General features: G+C 33.1%; 1 protein-coding gene across 7 annotated transcripts in view; it reads left to right on the top strand.

Moving 5' to 3' along the window:
• The window catches only part of LOC134721104 (small conductance calcium-activated potassium channel protein 2-like), a 48,182-nt gene extending 40,608 nt beyond the window's left edge, over nucleotides 1-7,574 (top strand). For all 7 annotated transcript variants that reach the window (XM_063583846.1, XM_063583842.1, XM_063583844.1 and 4 more), the window contains one exon: nucleotides 4,811-7,574. In XM_063583846.1, the coding sequence (XP_063439916.1) occupies nucleotides 4,811-6,229 (1,419 nt within the window). In that variant the 3' untranslated portion in view covers nucleotides 6,230-7,574. The remainder of the gene's footprint in view (nucleotides 1-4,810) is intronic.
• The last annotated feature ends 7,379 nt before the right edge of the window (nucleotides 7,575-14,953 follow it).

Here is a 14,953-nt window from a genome sequence, read left to right as displayed (position 1 = left end):
TTTATTAAAGATTCATGAGTGAAAGTCGAATTATAAAAGTAATGAGACCAAATAAAGTTCAAATGGGAAAAGATTTGAAGACTCAAAATTCCGAAAGGTTTGCCAAATACAGCTAAGGTAATCTATTCATGGGTATTTGTAAAGCAAGACATTTGTTATGTGATCATGGAATATTACGAAGGCTGAATTCTGGTATTTGTGCTACATATTTTGATTTTGTATCATGTTTAAGGCAGGCTTGATACAATCTGTACATTGTCCAAGATGTCATTGAACAAGTTTATGCACACCAAATCTACTAATGCAACAACAAATTATTTTTCACCACTAACAAATCCCACATTTCTGTAAATCTAGTACTAATTACATTTACAAATACTAACATACCTACGTCTGAATGAAAACAAATTCTCTGATGTAAACGCAAGGGACGTGGAAATGGATTATTTCATATGAACACTAGCCTTATTAGTAGTGGTAAAAAAGCCTTTTCTTTGGGGATTCATAATTAAAACTATTCAATCAGCTGTATACACAAGATATATATAAAACAATTTACTTAAAAATTCACAATGTAAAAACCATTTCATCGGTAAATAAAATCAAATTGAATAAAAGCTAAGAAACCTAAAGTTATTTGCTTAACACATTAAGGCCATGATATTGACGAATGGATGATATAAAACAAATTTCTGTGCAGACAAATGTGTTACAAATCTGATTATATCCATGGTTTTATTATACCATCTCATGCGACTGTCATACAAGTGAGAGGTTTAACGCTATTTAAACAGGATCAATCCACCATTTTCTACATTTGAAAATTCCTGTACCAATTCCGGAATATGACAGTTGTTGTCCATTCGATTGATGTGTTTTATCATTTGATTTTGCCATTTGATTTGGGACTTTCCGTTTTGAATTTTGCTCGGAGTTCAGTATTTTTGTGATTTGACTTTTTCAGTTATAATACTCGTATATATTTGTTTAAGTTAATTTACAATGAGAAATCAATTTTTCATAGGAGCATATTAACGTTAGATTCAAAACTGTCGTTTTATATGATGAAATGGTTAGTCATTATGAAAGGTCGTTTGAGAACTTATCTTTCCGACGCAAGAGAAGATTTCGATTTACCTTTTGTGAACTTTCCTTTTCTGTGTAGCAACATTTTGACTTCGCCTGCATGAAAAGTACGTATCTCCCAGTTCGTAGTTTATTCCAGGGCTTGAGTAATACCATATGATTTCCTTGATAAAGAGTTGATCTTATGAAATCAATAGCACAACTGGTCAAATTGAAATTTGAACAGCGATTGCCTTAATTTACGGACGGGATTTTGTTTTTCGTTATGAAATCTCTGTCATAGATGAATATACAGGTTGATCCACTGTTTACTGTTACTGTACCAACCCTTCCTATTTTGTTGAATGTGGTGTCACGAATGCGATTTTCATCCAATTATTTCTTGCATTAGATAACACGATGAGTGATAGAAGTGGAAAACTTGTACTATATTCGGCTTTTGGTTGAGTCCTGGTTGCTCAATTTTAAATGTTTTGCGTGTATTGTTTTGTTGAATGTTATTTGTCTATTACCCACATTTCTTTTTTTCCAATACTGAAAATACATAAGATTTAGATAAGTTGAATTTTAAATAACATGATTGATATTCCAGCTAGTGTTAATTTCATGTATCAAATATTATTACATCATAACATACAGATAGTTTCCCTGTCTGTTCTGTCAATTTCAAGATTGGGCTATGCACTAAGCTTGCCATAAGTTTATTTTTTCTCGAGGGTCTATCTTGTCATTCGCTATGACTCTGTGTAGGACTGTGTAGTGACGTATTTGAATGATACTGACATTCTCTAAATGTTTGAGTATAAACCATGACGTCCTCAAGTGATTAGGTCAGTAGAGATTGCCAGGATATAATCATACTAGTATTCGTTTGCAATCGTCATTCCGCAAACATCTCTGCGATGATTAATTGAGGTATGAACATTTTCGAAGCCTCTGCTTACTGACAAACTACTGTGTACATGCATTCCCCGTTATCCCTTTGTACTAAACATCTTTCATATGGATTGCAAAAGAAAATAAATTTTCTGTATTGAAAAATCTAGAAATATGTCTTAGATTGGTGTTATAATGGTAAAACTTCCACTTAGTAAAATCGATATTGTTAATACTAAATGTTGATAAGATCAAATCTTTAAACTTTCATGGCAATCTTCGAGTGTGTTTTTTAAAACTTTAAAATGATTGACCTTAGTATCAATGTTTAATTTTTACCTATATTGAGTTATCTGCAAAACCAGATTTTCAAATTATTTAATAGGGTTTTCTATGATTGATGCATTTCTTTATTTTAAGTTATGTCGATAGGAGAACTTTAACAGGATGAAGTATGTTATACTTCGGTGTTGACATGAATATCAATAATGTGGTCATTTTTATAAATTTCCTGTATACAAAACTTTGATTTTTTTTGAAAAACTAAGGATTTTCTTATCCCAGGCATAGATACCTTAGCCGTATTTGGCACAACTTTTTGGAATTTTGGATCCTCAATGCTCTTCAACTTTGTACTTGTTTGGGTTTATAAATGTTTTTGATTTGAGCGTCACTGATGAGTCTTATGTAGACGAAACGCGCGTCTGGCGTACTAAATTATAATCCTGGTACCTTTGATAACTATTTACACCACTGGGTCGATGCCACTGCTGGTGGACGTTTCGTCCCCGAGGGTATCACCAGCCCAGTAGTCAACACTTCGGTGTTGACATGAATATCAATAATGTGGTCATTTTTATAAATTTCCTGTATACAAAACTTTGATTTTTTTTTGAAAAACTTAGGATTTTCTTATCCCAGGCATAGATACCTTAGCCGTATTTGGCACAACTTTTTGGAATTTTGGATCCTCAATGCTCTTCAACTTTGTACTTGTTTGGGTTTATAAATAATTTTGATTTGAGCGTCACTGATGAGTCTTATGTAGACGAAACGCGCGTCTGGCGTACTAAATTATAATCCTGGTACCTTTGATAACTATTTACACCACTGGGTCGATGCCACTGCTGGTGGACGTTTCGTCCCCGAGGGTATCACCAGCCCAGTAGTCAACACTTCGGTGTTGACATGAATATCAATAATGTGGTCATTTTTATAAATTTCCTGTATACAAAACTTTGATTTATTTTGAAAAACTAAGGATTTTCTTATCCCAGGCATAGATTACCTTAGCCGTATTTGGCACAACTTTTTGGAATTTTGGATCCTCAATGCTCTTCAACTTTGTACTTGTTTGGGTTTATAAATATTTTTTATTTGAGCGTCACTGATGAGTCTTATGTAGACGAAACGCGCTTCTGGCGTACTAAATTATAATCCTGGTACCTTTGATAACTATTTGTTTCGCCTCTTTTTATGGAAAATCATTAATTCTTAAATGTTTCGACAATATATTAAATGTTTTTGCAATGTATATGATCTGAACTAATAAATGCATCAATATCAAAGTTATCACAAAGCATCAAACATTTCTCGTAATCTGAATGTATATACAGTACTTCCACAAATATGTTGTGCGTCATGTTTGAAGAAGTTCGATATTAACAACCAGTTAACAACTATAATAAAATATTACTAGTATTATGTAACTAAACAGAAATCTGATAAAAAATTGAAAAAATACGCTTCATACAAAAATGCATTTTAAAAATTCAATTGGAAAATAAGGTCATAAAATTCGCTCTCTTGCACCATAACAATAGATTAGTTATCTGTTTATTGTCTGATAAGTTTACATAACCTCAGTACTCTCCCCTTGCAGAGTTTTGTTTTGATTTCTTTAATCGATAAAGCATGGTTACTATCATTTGAATCTTATCAATTTTATCATTCCATTGAATAGTTCGACATATATATAATAATTTTTGCATCAAAGTTTTTACAGATCTTTTTGCAAAGATTTGCTTTGGCAAAAATTTCGAAACAAATTTGAATCATTTATATAAGAATTTAGTTCAGTTTGAATGTCCTTTTTGTTGTTGTGTATTTCTTCTTTTTGACTTCTTTGGCAATGCTGTTTTTGTGTCATTTTCAACTTGTGCCACTAAGCTGCCAAATTGATGTCCTCTAGCATTTTTGTATTTCCACAACCATCAAATCTTGCAAAATATAAACGCATGACACCGATTCTACTGCACAACACATGCGATCTTGAATATGTTTATCATTGTTTCCTTCAGAACGATAATTCGAAAGCAAATATATAAAAATATGGTGTCATTGTAACCAAAATGACTTAAACAAAAAGATATGTCAAGATGCTCAAAGAAGTTATGTTATACATTGACTGAAAATCAACAGCTTAAACATGTTTCAAATAATAAATTCATATATAAATCTACACCTTCATAAAAATTTGCAACAATTCACCTATAACATTCTTTTTAAAAGCACCACATACATTTAAATAAAACCAGTAAGTACGAATTGCCTTTCTTTCATTCCTCTTTCCTCGTGGTGACAGTTATATGAACATCGTTAGCTCTGATGATGCCTTGAAATGAGACAAACTTTGAGTTTACAAAATCATAAATGAATTCAAGTTATTGTCCGTGAATGACATTCAACCAAAGTGTAACAAAAACAAATAAGGCGCACGTGTCCATATATATTTCCCTATGCTGGATGTCAACAAATTTGTAATTTACCAATAATATATCAAAGAAAAGAACCTTTCAAATGAGTTATTTCCAAAGGATTGTTGATGAGTTTGTTTTATAATTTTCAGAAATTGTCCAGAGTTTGCACCATAATGGAAAATGCTGGAATACCACTAGTTAAGTCAGATTTTCAGTATACACGTTACGTTAGTACAGATGAACTAGTTGATGTCCAATCTGTGAATAGTTTCAAGATCATGGATGAAAAGAATAATTTAGGATTTAGACTTCGTCATAGAAAGGAATTGATAAGCCACAGATCAAAAGTAGTTGATACGTCGTTTGTTCTTAGTCTTGTAGGAATTATTTGTAATGTGTTCCATTACGAGCTAGTTTTAGGAGATGTTATAATATACGACGGGGCAGCATCTACCGTTTTACGGATAATTACCACTATAACAACATGTTTTCTGGTAATTTCAATCTTTATGTACAATTTGATTGGCATACGACTACAACTGGTGACAACAGGTCTTGACAACTGGAAGTTAGTCATTAATTCAAATATTATTGTGAAAACATTGCTAGAAATTATTATCTGTTCTATACATCCGATTCCATATGGAAATTTTACTACGCCAATGCTGGTATTAAACCCAGATACATTTATTTATGAAACCCATCAAGTACCAATTAATGCAATTTTATCAGTACTGATGTTTCTACGTATTTACATCTTAGGAAGATTTCTGGTTGTACACAGTGGTCTTTTCAGGGACACTACGGTTCAAAGTTTAGGGACACTAAGTAAAGTCAATATAAATGCAAAATTTGTATTCAAAGCTTTGATGTCAACAATGCCCGGGACCATTCTGACCGGTATATTAGTAACGACGCTGATCGTAAATAGCTGGGGCGTTAGGATATGCGAATATTATTCATTTGAAAATTCTGTCGTCAAATCTCCTGCGGGTAGCTATCTTAGCGCTGTATGGCTAATAGCAGTAACCTTTCTTACATTAGGTTATGGTGATATTGTTCCTTATAGCGTATGTGGCAAAGTATTTGCCATCACAACCGGAATGATGGGCGTCGGTATAATGGCTCTGTGCGTTGCCGTATTGGCGAAAAAACTTGAACAAACACGTTCCGAGAAGTACGTACATACATTTGTCCAGCAGATCCATATGGACAAAATTCGTCGTAATGCTGCAGCTGATGTAGTAAAGCAGTCAATGTTGATATGGCGTCTTCGCAAACTGGGCTATAAACATACCAGCACTGATGTTATTCGTCATCGCAGGAAATTAATATCTGCTATCCGCGAAATGAATAAGTCCAGTGACGAAAAGTATAGATTGCGCGATAATGTCGTTGGCACTGTGGAAATTGCCAAAGGAGTAACAGAAGTATGTGATATGGTTGAAATTATTAAAGACAATCAGGAAACCGTCAATAAAAGGCTTGAAAATCTGGAAACTTCATCCGCCAATATACAAAAACAACTTTATGAAATTCGCAATTTACTTCGAACAAATTTAAGATGATTAGTCTTAAAGACCCATGCACATTATTTGGCCAATTCAGATTTTGACCATCTTCATGAAAACAACATTGACAACTGTCCATCTAAAAACTTTTTGATAATGTGATTTATTATACTTTCACTCCTACGTGCACAGCAAGCAAATATGTATCTTCATATGATTTACAGAAAGACTTTTCAATGAAAATCAAATGCTCATCAAATTATTCTAATAAGTATTTCAATCTTGTCAGTTTTTGTATAACATGCACGACAATGGTTGGCCTTTCACTGAGGGAGCAGAAAGAACAACACGTGGAATGATATTCTGACTTAATATGTTATGTCCCAGGAACATCCGTGGTATGTAGTCATCTCAGGATTATTGGCAGTAAGGAACAAGATGTTAATATGTTGATGGGAATATCTGTGAATGTCTCTTCCTGTCACGTGTGTCATCATTTATAGTCGCATATCATGAAATCATCTGAGGAATTGTGTTTGGTTATTATTGTGATTGCATATCTCATAAAACACCAAGATATTCATATTACTAAAACGGTTACATATTATTAACCAAATATTCCAACGTCACCTTAGTTTTATAATGGAAAGTTAAAATACAAAAACGTTCTATGTAAATCCCTTATTCATTCCGTAGAATGCTAACATTAGCAGTATATGAACACGATTTGATCACTAGTATATGTTCACTTTGTACATTTCCAGTTCGTCGTACCAGTTTTACTTCTTTTATTGGAAGTATCCAGATAAATAGTTGGTGGCTTATTGACTTACACGCACAGTCTATTTGGAGCTTCAACCTATTTTAGGTCCGTTAATGTCTATAAAGTAACGTACAGAATAAGTTTCTACTCAATCGAATTATGCACATCTTTGATGACGAAATTATTTATATTTTTATGCAAATTTTTAGTAATCTCCACGATTCCGCTATTTTTTTTTAACTGCAAGCACATATGAAATTAACTATGGTACACAAAACATGCTTTAAAACTGGCGATTGTCTTTCTGCTAATACTATGTGGACATGGTTTCGACACCCCTGTTGGATTCTCTTCTCTTCTCGCTTGAATAGTTTCCACTGTCAGTCAACCAGAGTTGTAATTTAAAAGTTAAATTCAAACCGGGTAAAGGTAACTACTATTTCCAGTAAATGTGCAAACTTGCAGGGTTGAGGCTCGATCATTTCGATAGCGTATTGAATTTATCTGATTATAAAGAAACCATTTGTATATAAATTAGAAGTTTAGAAAACTGTTGTAAATACAGCATAAATCACCTGCACGGTAATATTGCAATGGATACGTTATTGTTACTGTTGAAATTAAATATAATATTCCTTTGTTGTTTCTTGTTTGTAACGTTATCAAATGCATCAGAAAATGGGATAAACATACATAGGAAAACATTACAACCATTCCCATTTCATAATGAAAATGATAAATTTTCTTATGATATCAGCAGAATCAAAATAAAACAGATTTATACAAAACATATGCAACTGCTGCAAAACATTTAATTCCACAATGTGCATATATAAGGAAACAGTCTTAATTCAAAATTTTGTTGATCCATTTTAAAATCTACTAACCATGTAAAAGCTAATGAGGAATTCATAGTAAGAAGTCCAAAAGACCTTGTTGCGTTGATAGGATTAGCGTAAATAACATTTAGAAGACCATTCATCAGGAGAGTATAAAGTAAAATTGATAAAAATTACCGAACTCCGAGGAAAATTCGGTTCCCTAATCAGAAGGCAAAATCAACAGCTCACACACTTCAAACGAATGAACAAAAACTTTCATATTCCTGACTTGGAACAGGCATTTGTTATGTAGAAAACGGTGAATGAAACCAGTTGTTTTCAGTAGCAAAACCTTTCACGTATATGACAGTTGCATAAAGTTCTATTATATTGACAACGATTTGAGTAGCTTTTGCATAAAGTTTATGTTGATATTTATACAAACGTATGACATTACGTCTTTGTCTTGTTGGTACGTAATTGACAAATATTCCATATAAGTCATGAAATAGAAATTATTTCCACAATTACCGAAATAAAAAATTGCATAAATTAGTTTTTCCAAGGTTATGTTCACATTTTAATGACATATTCTTTCATCAGAGTCTTTCAAATCAAATACTAAAATGTTGCATGCTACCTTCCATAAACAGATATGTTTAATTCCAAGTTACCTTTCCTTGAGCTATATACATCTAAGTTAATAGTAAATAAAACAACGCATTGAAAATTTTGTGCGCTTTTTCTGGACTTACCTTCTCTAGAAACACTCGATATTCAAACAAAAATGAAAGCCAAGAGTGTTTATAGTGTATAGAAGATAAATAACCATTATATGATTGTACGAAATAGCAAAATCTCCATAAGGTCAACCTAAACCCACTACCGTTCAGCAAGATACAACATGAACATATTCAATAGAGAGAACCAAAGGTATGATTTATATACAAAACAAAATGAGAAAATATAATATAAAGCAACGAAAGACAACCACTGAATTTAAATGCTCCTCGGTAGGGATAGATACATACAAACATTTTCGGGGTTGGACGTGTTTGCGGGTGTTCAAGTCTACAGTGGTGATATGGTTACTTAGTAAATAAAGATTCCATGTCAACGATAAATCTTGTTTTTTTTGTTTCGTGTGTTCTTAATTTGAAAAACGTCTGGCAAAATACTACCAACACAATTACAATCTAAATTCAATACACTTAATTAAAGGAATAACATAACACAACTCTTAACACAAAACAAACGAGAAATATATAAATAACATTTATATAATGCACAGTATGCCACTCTGCAATAAACATTGACATTTACAAGTGACAGAGACGCCCTCAAAATGCCTAACATTTACATTATTATGATAAATCTACCAACGCATATTACAAAATGTTGGAAATTATTATAAATTAAGGAATGTATCTCCCTCATATAAAGCTCTGATTCCTTTCACGGATTTGCCTATACTTTTTGGACCTTTTGGATTATAGCTCTTCATCTTTTATATAAGGTTTGGATTTCAAATATTTTGGCCACGAGCATCACTGAAGAGACATGTATTGTCGAAATGCGCATCTGGTGCAGGAAAATTGGTACCGTTTATGTTATTACACGTCTAATATTTATTTTTCTATCGAAATAAACTCATCATAGATACCAGGATTTTTGTATTTACGTTTCGTCTACAAAAGACTCATCAGTGATGCTCGATTCCAAAAAAGTTATAATAAAGGCCAAATAAAGTACGAAGTTGAAGAGCATTGAGGACCAAAATTTCTAAAAGTTTTGCCAAATCCAGCTAAGGTAATTTATGCCTGTGGTAGAGAAACCTTAGTATTTCAAAAAATCTAAATTTTGTAAACAGTTAATGTATAAATATAACCACATCAATGATGATTCATGTCAGCAGAAAAAGTGCTGACTACTGGGCTGGTGATACCCTCGGGAAAATAAATCTCCATTAGCAGTTGCATCGACCCATTGGTTGTAAATAAACTCAACATAGATACCAGGGCTAAATTTTGAATATACGCCAGACGCTCGTTTCGTCTACCAAAGACTTATCAGTGACGCTTGAATCCAAAAAAGTTAAAAAGGCCAAATAAAGTATGAAGTCGAAGTGCATTGAGGATCAAAGTTCCTAAAAGTTTTGCCAAATCCAGCTAAGTTAATCTATGCCTGAGGTAGAAAAGCTTTAGTATTTCAAAAATTCAAAATTTTGTAAACAGTAACTGTTAATTTATAAATATAACCATATCAATGATAATTCATGTCAGCACAACAAGTACTGACTACTGGGCTGGTGATACCCTCGGGGAAATAAATCTCGACCAGCAGTGGCATCGACCAGCGTTAAAAGATGTCCTCAGGAAAAACAACTAAAAATTTATATAAGGGTTGATTTCATATCTGTTAACTCTTTGAACAATCATCATCTGCAGGGTTCAGAGGAATGTTTACAAAAGATTGAATATATCAATCGTTCACAAGGAATTGAACAATGTATGCATAACATGGACTTACTAATTACTGCATGATGCATGTAACATTAAAAGAGAAAACAAAGGGATATTTATTAAACAGGTAATGTACATTGATTCCTGACCTCAGACAGGAATTTTCGTTTAATTCCTGACCTGAAACAGAAATATACGTCTAATCATCGGCTTTAGATGGAAAATGTACGTTCGATTGCTGATTTCAGGCGAAATATGTCAGACATGTTTCACTGTTTATTCAACTGTCGATATCGACAATGTCGACACAATATGGAATCAATATTGATGAACTTAAACAATGGGACCAATTGTGTTCATCTTCTTGTCGACTTGTTTATTTATTATTATGAGACCGAATTCATACAGGAACTTCTTGATAAGAAGAAAGATAGGAGTTAGCAATATCCTTTAACTTTACGTTCCGCTATATATATATGATGTTTTCTCACTAAATACTACAAAATTTGATGACTATGTTTAACAAATCTATCCCATCGAGCTAGAAATAAATCTGATGTACAGTTGTTGTCGTTTGTTTGTATAGTTCATTCGTGTTTATCGTTTCTCGTATATATATATATATAGATTAGACCGTTGGTTTTCCCGTTTGAATGGTTTTACACTAGTAATTTAAGGGCCCTCAATAGCTTGCTGTTCGGTATGAGCCAAGGCTCCGTGTTGAAGACCGTTCATTGACCTATAATGGTTGACCTTATAAATTGTTTCTTCGATGGAGAATTGTCTCATTGGCACTCGTACAACATCATCCTATATTTATATAAAGGATACTACAAATTCAGTTAAGTCTTCCTCATATCTTGATTTACATCTATAAATTGACATAGAGGGTCTGTGGAAAACTTTACGACAAAAGATATGATTTCAGCTTCCCAATTGTGAACTTTCCATTTCTATTCAGCAGCATTCCAGCAGCTCTTGCATACGAAGTATATATTTCCCAAGCAATAAGATATTCCCAGCTTATATTTCCTATCGTAGATAGAGGATTGCTGCTCACCAGAAAACTAGCAAACCAAGAGTTCCAAATGGTGAAGTTGAAATCATCCCTTCGTAAATTTTACGGACGCCATCACGATTAGGTTGACTGTTATGGAATAACCGTTTCACTGATGATATGTAACTTATGTCGTAATTACAATACCCTTCCTTTTACATGAATGTGACCTATCGAATAGACTATTTACCGGATTTGTTATAACATAGCCACACGACGGGTGCCACATGTGGAGCAGGATCTGCTTACCCTTCCGGCTGCCTGGGATTACCTCCGATTATGTATGGGTTTCGTGTTGCTTAGTCTTTAGTTTTTTATGCTATGTCTTCTGTACTATTATTTGTATGTTTGTCTTTTTGTTTTATCCATGGCGTTGTCAGTTTATTTCATGAGCTTTGCTGTCCCTATGGTATCTTTCGTCCCTCTTTAATTCCAGGTTCCCCCTTCTGTCCTTGTCAAGCTTTGAAACTATCGTTTGATATATGTCCTTCCACTCATAATTTGGTGTCAGCTTTTATGTTTTCCTCCAAGTCCAAGTTAATGCCCCTTACATATAATGGGTTTTTAGCCAGATTGAAACAGTCTTTAAAATCTCTGGGATATGACAGTTCTAAGTACTCCGGGCACAGTTTTCGTAGAGGCGGGGCAACTTTTGCATTAGAATGTGGCGTCCCTTCTGAAATTATTCAAACACAGGGGGATTGGAAGAGTGATGCATACAAAAATTATTTAGATCCTTCTTTCACTCACCGACAGACTGTCATGAATGTCTTTGCAAAAGCACTTCCCAAAATGGTATAAAATGGTTTTCTAATCATAAATTTTTTAATAACATTGATATCTAAGTTTTTATTATTCTGTGTACAAATATTTATATACTATCCCCTACCTCTAAATACAGGTTTGGATTTCTATTTTGGAGAACCACAGTTTTTATTACACATCATTTATCTTTTGTATTCATGCATTACTTACATTTTGTATTTGCCTTAATTCATTTAGCATTATCTTCAATTATTGTATAATTGAAATAATTACATGCATACTTAATAAACTGTGGTTAGTTTTCCCTGTCTTTGTTCAAATATATAATCAACACTGCCTTATGTTCTATTTGGCCGCTGAATCCTTCGGGTGTATCCAAACTTGATATGGGACGTTATATAAGTCATACCATATCAAGCGTTGGCAGGGAGGCTGAAAAGAGGCAGTGTTTAACATCATTGGCAAAGGGGGGAAGGGTGGGTCCTTATTTTCATAACATAAGATTAATGTGGATATTTTATTTAAATATATTATTAATCATGGTTGAAATCGCAGGGCAGTGATTGCATTGCAATCGTATCTGGTAACTATGTACATTGTTTATATCTCCTGCGCCTCTACATCCTAACTTGTTCATATTGACCAATTTAGGATGCAGCATAGGTACCGTTGATATGTCTGGCATTTCATATCAACCAATCAAGAGCTAGTATTCATATTTCCCGCTTCATTATTTAGCCAATCAGTTTGTAGGTCAATTAACATCGTCTGGCATCATCGTCAGGTTCAGCATTCAAAATAATAACTTGCAGCAGCAAACACCTTGTTTAAACTAAGGCTAAAGATTTTTATTCCCACCCTCCCAACCCTCATTCATGTATTTATGTAATGGCAATCAGTTCATGAACTGTCTTTTAAGTTTGTATCTTGTCATGTTTATTATTTTTTGTTGTACTGTCTATTATATAATATTGTATTCATTGTATTTTCATGTGTAGTTTAGTCTTGATGTTTGAGAACCACAGTTTTTATTACACATCATTTATCTTTTGTATTCATGCATTACTTACATTTTGTATTTGCCTTAATTCATTTAGCATTATCTTCAATTATTGTATAATTGAAATAATTACATGCATACTTAATAAACTGTGGTTAGTTTTCCCAAACCTGTCTTTGTTCAAATATATAACCAACACTGCCTTATGTTCTATTTGGCCGCTGAATCCTTCGGGTGTATCCAAACTTGATATGGGACGTTATATAAGTCATACCATATCAAGCGTTGGCAGGGGGGCTGAAAAGAGGCAGTGTTTAACATCATTGGCAAAGGGGGGAAGGGTGGGTCCTTATTTTCATAACATAAGATTAATTTATAATATTTTGAATGAAATCTTGAAATGTTGAAAGCTGCCTTTTCATAAAGGAAACTTTTTTAATTCCAAGTTACCTTTATCTATAGAAATATGCATCAACACAGTCAAACAGGAAACAAAAATAACATATGATAAATCATGTGCGCCGATACTTTTTATGGATTAACATTTATCAGGAACGCCCAAAAACTCAACCAATATGTAATATAAGCATTTATTCAAGTTGTGATGATTCCTAATAAAACGAAATTTACATAAGGTCAATTTATACATATTCTGCATGGCAATGTATAAGACCATGACATTACAACATGGGGAAAACATAAAATGAGAAAACCAGAAAAATTGATATGCAAATCAACAAACATAACAACTATCATATACAACAACAAACGGTAACCAATGACTAACAGGCTCCTTATAGGAGATATGCATATAGAGAATATTGCGGGGCTAAACATGTTTGCAGCGCTCAACCATGCAGGGGTGTTATTGTCACTTCATAAATTTATATTCCATGTGTATGATCAGTTTAAAGGTTATGCAAAATAAGAGTTCCATGTACCTAATATGAAAATCTTACGCTTAAAATCAAAAGTACCATGATTATAATTTAATACGCCAGACGCGCGTTTCAACTTCATGAGACTCATTAATGACGCTCAGATCAAAATAGTTATGAAACAAAACAAGTACAAAGTTGAAAAACATTAAGGGCCTAAAATTCCAAAAAAGTTGTGACAAACATTACCAACATTATAACGAGGCTTATTCAAAATAACTATATGTATTCAATAACAAAATACTTAAATCAAACACAAAATATGAGAAATAAAGAAATATCATTTATATAATGCAGAATATGCCTCACAGCAATTACATTTAAAATTTAAAAGTGACAGAGACGCCTTCAAAGTGCCTTACATTCATATTAATATATTGACGGTTCTACCAAAACAAATTACACGAATAACATTTATTCATTTTGACTTTGAATAATTCATTCGAAGAATATTCTTATTCGCCAAATACTTGCAAAATGCGTGAAACATGTATGAAGGAACTGTTTTTAATGATAAAGCCTTCATAGGAAACGCTTTCTGATACAAAATAATCCTTTGGTTTTGCCAAGTGATTATGGATTTTCCGTTTTGAATTTTCCACGGAGTTCAGTTTTTTTTTGTGATTTTACTTTCTACACAATTTCAAGGTATAGTTATACCACATAGCAAGGTGTAAAAGGCCCTGACAAGATAAAATGTGAAAACGACAACAACAGCGGCGTGTTTTATTTACAACACAGCAAACAAAAACAATTGCTACTTAGTTAATTAAAACTTCGTGTGTATGAAAAATTTAAAGGTCTTGCAAATCAGAATGGTAACTAGAATGAAATTCAAAACAGTGTGACTGTGGCCATTGATTGACACATTAAATTCATCCATTGACTAGGACAATTTAGGTGAACGTTTGTATGAAACGACCACTGCTCAGTATGCACTTTTAAAAGACTCTTAAACTATGGGGTCACCAAAGG

This window comes from Mytilus trossulus, chromosome 6 (assembly GCF_036588685.1).
Source record: "Mytilus trossulus isolate FHL-02 chromosome 6, PNRI_Mtr1.1.1.hap1, whole genome shotgun sequence".
Classification (NCBI taxonomy): domain Eukaryota; kingdom Metazoa; phylum Mollusca; class Bivalvia; order Mytilida; family Mytilidae; genus Mytilus; species Mytilus trossulus.
Note: the sequence above shows the minus strand (reverse complement) of the source record. Positions and strands in the feature narration are given on the sequence as shown.